The sequence below is a fragment of the Zophobas morio genome, unplaced genomic scaffold, assembly GCF_036711695.1.
Source record: "Zophobas morio isolate AGI-343-1 ecotype UQ-CSIRO unplaced genomic scaffold, CSIRO_AGI_Zmor_V1 ptg000242l, whole genome shotgun sequence".
Taxonomy (NCBI): Eukaryota; Metazoa; Arthropoda; class Insecta; order Coleoptera; family Tenebrionidae; genus Zophobas; species Zophobas morio.
In genome coordinates, this window is record NW_026972346.1 from 30,956 (window position 1) to 45,486 (window position 14,531).

At 33.6% G+C, this 14,531-nt stretch overlaps 1 protein-coding gene and 1 long non-coding RNA gene across 2 annotated transcripts; both read left to right on the top strand.

The window, feature by feature from the left end:
* Positions 1-109: 109 nt before the first annotated feature.
* On the top strand, positions 110-5,006 carry LOC135146559 (rho guanine nucleotide exchange factor 38-like). The gene is made up of 22 exons (XM_064078688.1): positions 110-165; positions 750-984; positions 1,046-1,159; positions 1,220-1,405; positions 1,463-1,544; positions 1,666-1,747; positions 1,797-1,923; positions 2,078-2,253; positions 2,353-2,429; positions 2,484-2,587; positions 2,639-2,824; positions 2,899-3,028; positions 3,088-3,257; positions 3,316-3,396; positions 3,451-3,526; positions 3,592-3,698; positions 3,787-3,840; positions 3,892-3,980; positions 4,031-4,118; positions 4,170-4,404; positions 4,511-4,688; positions 4,747-5,006. Exons 1-22 carry the CDS (start codon positions 110-112, stop codon positions 4,922-4,924), a joined length of 2,811 nt encoding a protein of 936 aa, XP_063934758.1. The 3' UTR covers positions 4,925-5,006.
* Positions 5,007-9,115: 4,109 nt separating this feature from the next.
* Positions 9,116-9,607, top strand: LOC135146551 (uncharacterized). The gene is made up of 3 exons (XR_010283868.1): positions 9,116-9,266; positions 9,343-9,394; positions 9,450-9,607. It is a non-coding gene; the product is annotated as an uncharacterized LOC135146551 (long non-coding RNA).
* Positions 9,608-14,531: the final 4,924 nt, after the last annotated feature.

A 14,531-nucleotide genomic window follows, 5' to 3' on the forward strand; every position in this document is an offset into this window, starting at 1 on the left:
TCAACTTTGAAAAATCTTGATAGGTAGTAAGATAGCATTGGGCCCAACTAAGTCAGCTTTGTTGTTCTTCCTTCATATTCGCGTAATGTATAAACATCCCCCCTTTAACATGGCATTCACTGTTTTGTTGTTCATATTCGGTATTAGCAGCAAGCAGAAAACATTGTAATTAACTTTTATATGTAATCTCCTTAATCTATTCAAATTCAATAATTAAAGGGATGGAACGCCAGTTAGAAGCGATGAAGATATTAATACTAGTTCTTTCTCAAAGCTAAAAAGTGCTTAAACAGGTTTACAATACAATGTAAATAAGTATAAGGTTTGCAAATAATAATTTTTTTTTAATAAAGGGTTTTGTTTGCGAATCATAAACGGAAAAGGGCTAAGTTAGGTTCTAAAACCCTTTTTTTTTTCAAATTCTCATTTATTAATTTATTATAATATACTTTTGGCCTTAAAACAAGACCTCGACCTCCTTATTTCTTAATAGGGATATAGAGATTAACGATAAGTTAAAAAGAGAGCGACACCAACAGTGGCGTAATAACTATATTTGTCTTTTAAGTTTAGCTAAAAGTCAGTTAGTATATTTGTTCTCGAGGCAGTGTTTCATTCAATGTATCTTTATGTTTACTTATTTTAAAAATTTATTTTTGTTATGATTCGGTCGTTTTTTTTTTATTTCATTTTATTTGCCATTAAAATGTTTGTAGTTTTGAATTAAAATAATTTACTTTTCCTTTTAGGGTAAAAAAGGTAATTGAAGAACCTGTTATTAATAGCAAGCGCAAAAGTGCAATACGCGAATTGCTCACTACAGAGCGACGTTATGTTGAAGATTTATATTATGTGATTTCAACTTACTTAGAACCAGCTTGTGAAGAAAATATTAAAGGTTTAGGTTCTTCCGAAATAGCTTTTATCTTTGGAAATATTGAAGACTGTTATGACATAGCCTGTTCTCTCCTTCAAAAGTTAGAAGTAATTATAAATTTTCACGCTTTACTAAGAGCAGAAATTTAATAACTTCGTTTTATTTTAGGAGGGTACTACACCTATTGGTAAAGTATTTTTGGATTTTGCAGGCGATTTGCAGGTGTACTCTATCTTCTGTTGTGAGGTTGAAGACTCTCTTAAGTTTCTAGAGAAAATCAGAGTGAGGAAGAAAACTAATAGAATTACAATAATCTTTATTGCTATAATATCTCGAGCTTAGGAGGATGATAAGATTAATGATTGGTTACAAGTGAAGCAGAACAATTCTAAAAGGGCACTGCCTTTAGAGGCTTACTTGATGCTTCCAGCTCAAAGGATGCTTCGCTATCCCATGCTGTTGGAGGCCATCTTGAGACATACTTCTCCCGCTCATGCCGACTATGCTTCATTAAAGTCGGCAGCAGCCGTAATTAATAATAATAATATACATATATAAAGTTTTTCCTCGATCTTTTCTAATTAGATAATCAGGGGCTTTTGTCAGCAAATCAATGAAGTTAAACGTCGGCATGAAGAAATTAGTCATTTTTTTCATTCTATTAACGGTCAACTCTTAAGTTTAATTTATTCGTTAATGCTTATTAATTTTTTTTTAAAATTGGTAAATTTAAGTCCTATCTAATATTTATTTTTATACTTTTTATATACATATTTACCTTCACTCAGGTTTGGAAGGAGGCCACCGCGAGTTTGGCTACCTCGTTCTTGAGGAGGACGCCACCGTTTACTACTCGAAAATTCATGCATTGTAAATTTCTGCTACTTAAAATTTATTACGTTACGCGTTATATTCTTAGGCATAAGAAAAGAAGAATCTTTTTATTTGAAAAAGTTTTAATCATCTGTAAAACGTGTGGCCCGCTTTCAAAATTTAAATATGAATTTCGAGAAAAATTTCTTACTTCATCTTTGGCGCTGACTAGAGTAACTTTTTACTTCGTTGCATTATAATTTACTTTTTTTTTATTTCCCTATTTTTATTACTCCTAAAGTTAATTAGTTTTAAATTTTATACAGAAAAAATATATTGCGCCTTAATTGTTAAACGTTTTTTTAATTATTTTATAAATTTCAAAAGATTTCAGAAAACTCGTTTCGCTTAATTAGTAACGATTCCGGCGCTAAAGTTGAACTCTCCTTTGAATCCAAGGAGCAGTGCGATGTTTGGTACGATCACTGCCTGATTTACTCCCATAAAGAAAATGAATCTTCCGAGGACTTTGCCGACTTTCCTCCAGCTGTGGAAGATGACGTGTATAATCTATATTCTGTAATAATTAGTATAAGATTAACGCTTTTTTTTCTTAATATATTTATGCTTTTAAAAGCCTCTAACCCAGCATCTTTCTTAAGAATGCGCTCAAACGAGCCGTCCAGCGAGAAGAACGTCGTGTTGCTGGAACTTTTGGCTAAGCGTTCACGTGACGTCGGTAGATTAAATGTTGATTTTTATGGATTTTCAGATTTGGATCTTTTTTTTGAAGCTACTTTAGAACTTTTGGAGTCACTGCTAAGCTCGTTTCGTACTACTTTTTCTGAGGATAATTCTAACGTGATCCAAGAAACCCACAAGCAAATTGACTTCCTAGTATAATATATTATATTACAAATTGCGGTATTGAGTTGTTTTTCTGAGCAGAGGAAAATGTTGAAACAGCTTAATTCTCGCATCGAAGCGCTTCAAGAAGACGTTGGAAAAGCTGATAACGAGAGTTACGTTAAGGAAAAGATTCACCATCTTAGAGACGCGGAGAACGGCAAGGAAGAATTCCAGACGGCCGTAGCGCTTTACGATTTTGAGGCGCAAGCAGATTCTGAGCTCACGGTAGTGTACTAAAAATTCTTAGAGCATAGTTTTTGGTTAGCAACTTGTGGGCGGGCCAATCAATTTTCTTGCAGATCCGACGGGGACAAGTAGTTTCTGTAGTGTCCAGGTACGATGCAGACGGGAACAGTGATTGGTGGGTTGTATGCACCGGTGATAAGCAGGCTGGTTATGTCCCGGCCACTTACTTGGAAGTGATTTCCGGTTACACTCAACTTTTTAGTGACTCTACAAATCTGTGATCTTTTTTTATTACAATTCAGAACAACCGCAATTGTGGGATCCTTCCTGCGTGCCGCCCCCCAGCCGCCCGGACGTTCAAGCGCCGGCAGTCGCCTTTGGCTCTGGCCCCGTCGACCACGTGTTAGTTGATCTGATGCGACGAAGGGACAATATCATCAATGTTTTGGAAGTTTACAAGAGTTTTTACCAAGTAAATTTTTTCAAAATTTTCTTTTTTTAGTTTCTTTTTATAATTGCCTTTTTCAAAGGTCTATTATGCCTCCACGGATCCCGCAAGCCCTTCCATTTTAACTCAGCTCGAAACTCGCATACAAACTTGTAATAACCACGTGAGTGCCTTCTTTAATTAACTTCGAGTTACTAGTTTTATTCTTTCTGTGTAGATTCAGGAAGTAAATTCGTGCATCTTTAAGCATAATAACGGAGATGAATACTCTCCTCCTGAATTTTCAGTGATTGGTTATTTTCAGCTTTTCGTTTTCTTAAAAAATCAAGGTTTCGTTTGTTAAGCGATGAAAACTTAGAGCAACCTGCAGCTGATGTCGCTGCAATAGTTTGCGAATCACAGAATTTACAAAGAAAAAAGGAGAATGAGGAGGCCGAACGCCAGAAGAATAATGCAGAGAGAGAGGTCGTCGCGATGCGCTTGAAATTTTTTTTACCATCTTTTTAAAACTAAAATTACATTCCGTCATTACAAAATTTTCTGTTAAATATAGAAAAGAGAGGAAATTAGAAAACTGGAAAGAGAATTACAAGCAGCAACTAATAAAGTTACTATTTTGTAGTTTAGCTTATGACTGTGCTCGTCACGATCGCTTTAGTTAAAAGAATTGCAGTCTTCGTACGAAGAAAAAAAAAAGATTTCTGAAGAACAGAGAAGAAATTCTTTGGAAGGCTCTAAAGAAAACTTGTGAGTATTTACGTGAAATTTTATTAAATTTAATTATTGAAATGTTTCAGAAGAAAAGATTCTGACATACAGCAGTCTCTTATGCAATACCACGAAAAAGTCGCTGACCTCTCGAGTCAGTTAAGAGGGCTTAGTAAGGTATTTTTGCTTCTTTAATTTTTATAATGATTGTTTAATTTTGCATTGAAGGATCCGAAAATTACTGGAGAAGTAGAAGAAAATTTATTTGTAAATTTAAACAAAAGCAGGCAAGAAAATAGAAAATTAGAGAGAAATTTACTTAAAAAGAGTCATGAAGAGCATAAAGAAAAGTTAAAGAAAGAAGATGAAGAACGATCCCGTAAAGAAAAGCAAAAGGAAGTTCAACGGAAGGAATATCTCGACCACGTGGATGATTATTTAGATTTGAAGAAAAAGGAATTAGGTAAGAAGTATATATTCATGAAGTCTAAAGTTGTTTGGTTGTGGCTTAGCTTCGAAGCTATTCTGGATTTATTACGTTTGCTAAAAAAGATTTAATCGCTTTGCAGATATTGAAAAAGTGTTAAGCAAAACGATAGTCGTGTCAAAGGAAAGAGTTTCGCAAGCATCCCCAAAATGTGTTTACAAGTTTTCCGCTCTGGCGCCGATTGGTCAGCGCATCCCCGTTGAAAGGATTCAGAGAGTTGCTCCTTCACAGGAAACTCTACTTAAGCGCTTAGAGGCCAGGTTACTGCTACATTCAAGAGAAGAAGCCTTATTAAATTTTAAAAAATCATTCTTTTAGGCAGAAGGAAAGAAAAAATATGCTTCAAAATTTAAAAGGGAGCAAAAATAAAGGGGATGCTTTTGATTGGCAGACCAAAAGATTACAAAGTGCTAAAGGTCAGCAAGCTTCAGGCCCTCGAGAAAAAGTTACTAGCAAGATTACAATTGGGGAAAAGTACGAGAAGGAAGAGCAATGATTAGTAGAAGGATTACTTATCAAAAATTTATTGCGGGTATTAACCTTGTGACTTTTTTATGCAAATCATTTAATTTACGAAGAAGTTTTAATTATTGTGAAAACCTATTTAGGCGTAGCTTAAGTTAAAGTTACTGAAAATTTTTCAAAGGTTATTTCTTACAATTATTTAAAAAATTTATTAATAATAAGCTAGCAAACAACGACACAAGTCGTATTTGACTATATTGCTGGCGGTTTACTCTAAAGAATGGGTAATAAACTAATCATTTATGTAAGATTTCTTAATTTGGTCTATAAAGCTCATGATGTAATGTAACGATAAGTTTTAAAACTAGTGGGATTTAATTAGGATCTTTATAATAAGCCCTGACTTATAATATTAAGTTAGGAAGACCAAAAAAAAAAAAATTTACAAATTTATAAAATTCTTTTGTTTACAAAAGCTTGTTATCTTTCTATATTATCCCTGCTTAAATAATAAATTAGCTTAAACTTCGTGTCTATATGACCTTTTTGATCTCTTTCGGGTAACAACATATATGAAAATATTCAAATAGCTATAAAGCAGAACTAATCATAAACGCTGAAAGGAGTTATATAAAATATACATTGTTTCACCCTTTCGATATTATTGGATTTAAATATTGTTTATTATATCTTACAAGGTGTAGGCATCTTCAAACCCATTTAAGTGTCATAAATTAGCTGTAAAACATTTAATTAGAACACTAATATTTTACTAAAAAAAACAGGGATTAAAGGCTAATACTTCCTTTAGCACCTTGGGTACCGTCCACTTTAGTGACAAGTGTAGTGCAACGACTGCATATCATTTTTAATTACTAATACTAATTAATAATTAAATTTTTTTAAAGATAATATGGCATATAAGAAGGAAGGTGTGTGATACCCGTTATCCACCAAAAAACAGTATTTGAGATAACAATCATTCTAATTTAAAAAGTATAACAAGGACAACCGAGATAAAAAATTAGCCCAGTTTTTTTTTTGGCTTTTGCGGCGCACAATAAGTCGAGCAGACCTCGTATTTCTCCTGAAGGAGGTATCACGATGGTCTTGAATTTCTGATGGGAAAGCGCAGTTCGTCGTAGCCTGCGTATTGGTCTGCTGTACTAGTAACCAAGTCCTCTTTAACCGAACGGGTTGAAGTACTTTTAGCCGGGAACAAGATATTATTTGAGGTATTTGTAACAAACATAAAAAATATTTGGCAGATTTTTTAAATAACAATGCAAAAGCAAAATAAAACCTCTTGTGTTTTTATTTTTAGGAAAAAAGGAAATACCAAGAAGAAATTATTTGTGTTTTACTAAAAAGGAAGTTACTATAGCATGTGTTTTTTTTTTAGTTTGCTTCCAAATTTGAGTTTACTCGATCATTTTTGTTTAACTTATCATATTGAGCCTAAGCACTTTGTGAGGCTTTACCTTATCCTAAACGCGTGACAAAGGACTTTTACAAAGTAGATTGCTAGTTAGACATTCATCTTATTACAACCTCGTCGAACCTTTTTGTGCATATTAATTTTTTTAAGAAAAGTAAAAAAAGATGAAATCCTGTTTAAAACTACTATAAGCGTATACTAAAAACCTACTTTTTTTTAGTGTAATTTCAGAGCAATCGAGTTAATTGCTATATCCAGCGCTTTAAAAGTATATACGAACTACTGCACAGTTTATAAAAATTTATATGAAAAGTAAGTAGCCGGAGTTGCAATAATCTTTTCTTTGTTATTCCTTTTTTCTACAATTTTACTCTAATTCGCATACTTGGACAACCTCAGTAGTTAGCTTTTGCTGACCACAATACTTTTTGTCTCTTTCCTGTTCTTTTACGTAACTAATCAGCTGCAAGCGCACTATCTTTTGATTTTCTCTTGCCTCTTTGTAACGGGTACGCCGTCTTCGTTTATAGAAAATGGTGAAAAATGTTTTTTTTAAAGTGTTTTAAGGCAAAAACAGGGATCTGACGGCCATCCTCGCAGCTTCAAGTCTCTTCATTTATTTTGATATCCAAACCATACGAGGAAAGTATGTACGTAATAGCTACTGCATTATAAGTTAAAAATATCCAAAGTTTTATGTATTGGATGTATGTTTTCTACCTAATTTGCGTCTTATTTTTGAATATAAAGCTTTTAAGTTAGTAATTTTATATCAAAGTTTTTAGTGTGCTATAAATGTCTAAATAAAGCAAAAATAATTACATTGCAAGAACAATGTTTTGGACAAATACGTTTTAATGAGGGTTTCTGTTTAGACTAACGCTTATAATTGAGGGTAGTGCTTAAGGACAGTTCACAAGTTATTATACAAGTTTGAATCGCGCACCGGTTGCAGTTTTGTTTTTTTCTGTGTGCGTTATAGTTGTTTGGCGCGTCTGGAAAGTTTACAAAATCTAAAGAGCTTTCAAGTACTTCGACTTACCTATATTACATTACTTTACTGTATACACTATATTATCTATACTATATACTTTACTGTCTATAATATACAAGTCTTGAAGACTTAAAGTCTGTGAAATCAGCAATTACAAAAACTCATAGTTTGACCATTCTAAGATGTGTGCGTATAGATTACGCAAGCTCGAACCAAATCGCTATTTCGGTCAAATTTGCTTAAGGAGTATCTGCATGATCTATTATTATTATTACCTGGCGCGTTATGGGGAGCGCACGTTTACAAATGAACGTTTTAATCTGTGCACGATTACTCATTATTTACTTTAAAGGAGCTATCTCGCATATTATGACGACTTTTAGCACGTTGATCAAACTACGTCGCATGGTTTTATGAACTTGAATACTCCTTTTCTCCTTGACCCGAAGACTTCAAGGATCTGTGTTGTATCACACAATAAGTTTCAAAGCAGAAATTTTAAATTTAATAACGTAATTGCCTTGTAAATTAAAAGGAGTTAATCGGTTTAGAAAATTTATTCAGAAATATATATATTGGGTTGTATGTATATTCATGCGAATATTGCAAATATTTGCTGCTTAACAGGTCTTGTATATTAGAAGCCAACTGAACCCTTCAATCAAGGGCCTCATCGTAAGTCAGAAAACTTAAGCCAAAAATTTAAATTCTCATGGATAACTTGAGTTACATTTATAACTTAAAGATGCTAAAACATAAAATTTTAATTAGTTAATTAAAGAAAAAAAATTTAGTTATTGCAGATAGCAGTTTATATATTCTTTCGTCCTTTAAGTTATAAGTAACTCGATGTCATAATACTCGTTTATTATTATAGTAAGCGCCACAAAAATTAGGATAGTGTCTTCTCTTTTCTAAAATTGTTAATTTATTGTTATTTAGTCTTAAAAAAAAATTTTAAAGGTGGACTTAGTTTAAACTTTTTCTAACGAAGGTAGTTATTTTGTGTTCATTACTATAACAATTAATCTCTCCTCAAACTAAAAATGTAGCTCACACTTTTACTGTACTCATGATATCTAGCAATTTAGTCTTACTTTTTTTCCAAACGCTACCTCGGTTCCCAAATAATTAGAAACTTTCTTTCTCCGCTGTCCCTTTGCACATTATATTTGAACTACAACCCCACACTAAGCCTCACCTTATTACTTAGTTTGACATATTAGGAGTCTCAAATATTATATCGCATAAAAAAAGGTACGCACAATGCAAAGTAGAAAGATTTTTGCCATAAAGCAGTCTTGACAGTAAAAAAACCCTTAATTGTTTACCTATAATAGGTTTGTTTTCTAAGGTTTTTTTTTAATTATACGGAGTATTCAATCAGCTCATGGCACGCCTACAGTTCACGTGTGTTAATTATTACAGTATAGCGACGAGTTCCCCTGCTGTCTTTAGTTACTTCTATTAACAATTTTGCTTTTTCTATTATTTGTGGATTCTGTGCCTTCATATCACCCCTATGAATGGTATACGGATTAATAATAATGAAAAAGAAAAAATCTAAAAGGAAGTCTAAAGTTAAAAAGCATGAACAAAATTCTAAACTTAGTACTAATTCAAATTTACTAAAGTTGAAGATATATGAAGATTTAATAGACAAAATCTCTAATATTAATCTCCATGATGGTTCCGAAAATAATATTAAATTAACATCAACAAATTATTTGACACGGAATGAAACTTTTCTTGAGCCTAGTCTGGATTTAAATCTCGGAAAAAATCTTTTATTACCTCCTAAGTGTTCGCTTCCACAAAAAAAAGAGGTGTTTACTTGCAATCTAGCAAATTTTTCAAAAGTGGAAAAAAAAAGTAATAAAAAGAGGGGTAAAAAAATAAAAAAGTTGCAAGGAAATTCCTTTTCATCTACACCTTCTGTAGGTTAGCTTTCTTCACTACTAGTATATGTATTATAATTAATATCAATTAGATTTTACTTATAACTTGATTTCGTTAGAGGAGAAAGTAGTTAGCAGTTTTAGATCTCCTTTATCTGCCTCCGTTTGTAGGTAATATATACATTCTTTTTTTAAAATTCAGCTTTAAACACTATATTATGTACAGATTTGTTAAAATAAAGAAGTCGCGAAAGGCAGCTATAAAGAAAAAAAACAGACGTACTAACCGTATTATAAGAGCTTTAAGAAGTGCTGATAAAACGAAAGCAAAACTTATAAAGGTTAGGCGTCATAAGTTAGGTGTAAAGTGAATCTCAATTATCGTTGTAGGTTAAAAATAAAAGCTATGCATAACTTGTTTACTTGAAAGTTTGTAATTAATATTGAAAATAGATTAAAAAATTTATACTTTAAGAGGTTTCTTTTTTTTTTAATTCTAAATTTTATAAATCTTTTTTGCGCATTTAGTTTTGTGTAAGCGGTTAAGGCCCAGCAACCCGAGGTTGCCGATCTTGTTCAATTTGTATCGCACTGTCCCACTATTTTCGTTATCAGCATCACACTAAAACTTTCTATTTTACATTTTAAGTAGCAGAACTATGAATAATTTTTGCTAGGTAGTTTTGTTATTTTTCTACATATGTTAAAAATAAGGGTCATTACTATCGCCAGACTAAAAAATAAACTTTGATTGACAATATTATTGTCACCATTTTTTTTTATTACCAGCTATTGGTATTTTAGTAATATTGTTTTACTTGGGTAAAAAGATTTAAAATTTGCCGTTTTACTTTTAGTGGTAAAAATTGCTCTTTAAGATTAAAAGTAAAAGTTGGTTAAACTTTGTCTAGGGTAGCTACTCAGTACGTCAGTGTAAATAAAATTAACGATAAATTTGTTTCACTCTTTAAAATGGTTCGTTTTTTCTTGATAATGTAAAAGTTCATTTCATCAAGAGGTATAATCGTCTCATTGAAGTATTGTGTATTTTAATAGACTTTGTCTTAACTTATATACGAAAGTTTTTTTTACTTACCCGTTAGAATGCCTAAGGTTTAGCTTAAATTTTATACTTTTTTTTAAGGATTTCTACTGTTCTTTTTACGCCACAAATTTAAATGTTTGTTTTTTTTTACTTTATTTTAATATCTTTAAATAAAGAGGAGAGGCTTTCTGTTAGCAAAAAATTCATTTATATATAAACTTTTTTTCTTCTTTACTTACGCCGTTAAATAAAAGCGCTACTAATTTTTTTTTCAAATATAGTTATATAAGCTAATTATTTCAACTTATTTATTCCAAAAGATTTTTTTAATTTCTTTATATTTGTACCTTAGCTTTTTACTACTACCCAGTTCTACATAAACAAATACAAAATAATGAAAAAAATAAAATAATTAAAGAATATAAATTAGTGTCGCATACAAAAGCGCATAGGCAGACCGCGGAGAAAGGTATTGTAACAATTTCTCGATTCTTTCGTTACAGAATTGTACGTACGGAATTCTTACCATTTACCTTTTTTAATTAATTTTTTAGGTTATTCAAACCCTAATCCTTTAAGATGAGGGATCCTAACCTGTATAAACTAGTAACAAGGGAACATTCTTAGTTTTTTCACTTTTTAGTTTTATAGTAAAGTAAAACTTCTGTAAGAAACGAGTTAGTTCATGCCTCTTAACATTTTAAATAAAAATAGGAACTAAACTTACTCCAAGGCGAAGAGTACTTCAACGAGGGCAGGTAAATAATTGGGGATGCAAACAAGGAAGCAGCTGTCAACCTCGGCTTTAAAGAGGTCTTATATTAAAGTAGCATCTTCGCCTCCGGTATTGTTACGAACGGACGGTGCTACTGAGGTATCCTGAGTAGTGTTATCAGTTCTCTAACTCGGGGGGCTTAATTTTTATTCTTGCTTTTTTTCTTGGAGTTCGCTGTGTTCGGGTTTATGAACCAAAGTGAAACACCGACATTTAACCGGTCGAAATAAGTTAGCATCAAATTAGTTAGGAATTTCGTATCTCGTTTTGAAAGTGCTATGTGGGATTGAACGCCCTCATAAGACTCATCCCAGCAGCGTTGCAGCGGACACGCTATCCAACGTTCCATAACATAGTGATGTAGACTTGAGCTATCATTTAAAGACTTGATTAAAACAATAAGCTATGTTGGTAGGCCTATTTTAACTCAGAGTAGTGACTTGTCTCCTGGGGTAGGGTGTAAACTTTAACTAACTCTAACTACAACTTTTCTCTTTAGCTATCTTAGACATTTTGATTAACAGTGAATTTACTTGGAGCTTTATTCTTCGGGTATTACAACTTCGTACGGGTTTTAAAAAGACTGGGCTTGTATCAGTATATCTAATGGAAGATAAATTATAGCGAACAACTTGAAGGTGTCATGAGCGAGGTTATCTTATAAAGTTTTTTTTGGCTTCAATACTGATTTTTCACTTTTGACATCCATCCTAGGGTTAATTATTCCTTAGCTTGAGAACGAAGAGAAGGTTAAGCGCTGGTTAATATCCCCGTATAAAGGCCCGGTTAATTGGACTTTAACTAGACGAATTAAGTAGACTTGAGTATTATTCGATTTTCTCTTTTATTTCTAAGGAATGCTAATTCACAGCAAGATATGAATATGATTGTCGTCCTATGTTAACTGAATTCAAAGATTATGGAATACTTAGGAGAGCTTTAGAGTCGGTTATGCCCTGGGTTGGAAAAGCTGCTCACAATAATGGTAAAACCTTCCTCAAATACGAGTCCTTCGATAGGTGCTTCTGTCCTTTGATAGACAATTAATATTATCTTTCCGGTTACACTCTGGCTTTGGAATACAAGATTCTAGTGTGAAAGCTGTGTTGGAGGCTTACGTGGTTTTGAACCGTTTCTTGGTATTATTCTACTAGTGTCTTTAGCCGCGCCTTGGACGGTGGTTGTGATCCGCGGAGACCTCAGATTAGATGAGTTGCTCTCATGCTGATTGTCTTGGGGCTATGTTGTGCAAACCCTGCTTCATTAATAAGTAGTTCTGAATAAAAGTTACGGGTGTACTGTTGTATCTTAATGTTTGTCTGTATCTTTAGCTAAGAGGCTTGCATTATGAGTAGTGCAAACTTTTCTGTACCTTGCTTCTAGGGGCTTTCTAACTAGCTCGAACTGGTTTAGCTATAGGTGTGTTATTTTTATAGTATGCTAGCTCTGGGATGTTTATGAATGTGCTATCCTCTTTTGGTGACCCACTCATCGGTGAAGTCAAATAGTGCTACCTTATTGTAGCATCTCCAATGTACTGCTGAATAAACATCAAAATAGTGCTAGTGCGAGCGAACAACAATCTAATATACACCCTGAATGAATAAGTACTCTGGGTAATAGTACTCTTTTCCCTTTTTGAGTGTCGTCTTTTACAATAGAGGCCCTCAACAGACTTAATACGGAGATACGAATTTTTACGTCCTTATGCCGCGACGCCCCAGTCTGCACCAGTATTTTTATCTTTCTGTCTATATCTTTTTAGCATTTTAAACGCTCGTATGCGCTCAAGTGTCCTACGATCACAATGATGTTGTTGAACCGTCATATAAAGACCACTAGCGGTAGCATAATGCATCCATCTTCGGTTCATTCGCCTCAGTTATTCTTGGTGCTTTCTTTAAATGTTGTACACTTGATAAAGCGAAGATTCCTCTTTGTCCCACGGCTAACCTTGTACGACAGCCGAAAAAGATCGTCCTATTGTGCGATACGCGTCCAACCTGGCGTTAGCCCCAAAGGTTTTCTGCGGGTCACGGTCTAGGGTTGCTGACTGGGTGCCATTTTAAGTTGGAATGACGTACAAATATCAATCCACCTTTATTCGGACCATGGCACCCTCTACTCTTTGGAGGAGTTTAGGTCTTCTTCTATTATGCTTCCTATCTTGTTTCTTTTCAGCAAGATGTAGCTAGCTTTTTTTTTTGAGACTTGGTGAAACCTAGGACTGTAAAAAACCAAAGAACCTTGACTATTGTACCTTCCTGAGTCGAATTTTGGGTTCAGGGTTGTACGCTACTTAGTAGAGTTCTAACGTTGTGTGACACGGATACAAGGATATGCTCTTAAATTAGGTAAAAACTTGGGGCTAGTTTAGAGTTGCGGTAGGTTCTATCTTACCTTTCTCTCAGGGCGTATGTTATCGTTAAGACTGTCGTTAGATTGGCTCCTTCCAGTGCTTAACTAGACTCACATAGCTCCTTCGGCTGACTTTTGTAGCGTTCTAAACATTAAAGCGACACACGAAGGGCTAACTACATTTCAGCCTTAGTACCCGGGCACTTGCGCTGATTTCGTTTATTCTAATACGCAATTAAGCAGTTTGTGGACCTCGTGCTGAAACATAAGCGAGGTTTGCTAAATTATTGGCTTAATCCTTTATTCCGTGCGAATTGCGAAGAACGAAAGCAAGCAAAGAAACTGTTTTTTGAGAATGAGTAATGTTAATAACCTTGTGCTCTGTGCTGGAGCCGGTTATGTGGTTTAGAACCCAGATAGTTGGACACTGGTTTAATATTATCATCGATATATAGGGATACGGGTTCTGTATCATGCTGTTTTGATTAAAGATTAGTTACCTTCCGGCATTGGCTACTCTTTTGGGTAGTGTTACTGCAAGTTTACTATACATATTCGCGTGCACTACTACCGCCGTAATGGCTCTAAAAACACAACTACCGTTCATTATTAGGATATTCGCAATAACCTTTACTATCACTTTTACACAAGCAATAAGGGAAAATTGTTAGAATACACAGTGTTTATTTTGTAATATAGTAGAGTTTATACGTATCGAGTTGTTTTAAACTAATTGTGCGATGTATGGCATAGTAAGTTAAATCAAAATGTTTCGATTGCAAAACAGCTTCATTTATATGGCATGTGTTATGCCTTTTGTGACAGTAACCATAAATTGCACAGTAGAGAACCGGACTTTAGTTTGTAACCATCTTTTTATAAAGTAAACTTTCAGTTTAGCGTATTCTGTGATCAAAACCCTTGAGCACCAATAAAAAGCTTGAAATAGGTAGAATATATTTACTGAAGGTTATACGCTCAGAAAAGAAGTTACAGGAGTTAACTATAACGCTCCGTTGGTGTTCAAAACAAAAAAGTAAATAAAATAACTCATTATATATATTACAGTCTGTGTATATCGCAGTTAATATAATAAACCGCAACATCGCCAAGAAATCATTATTATTTAG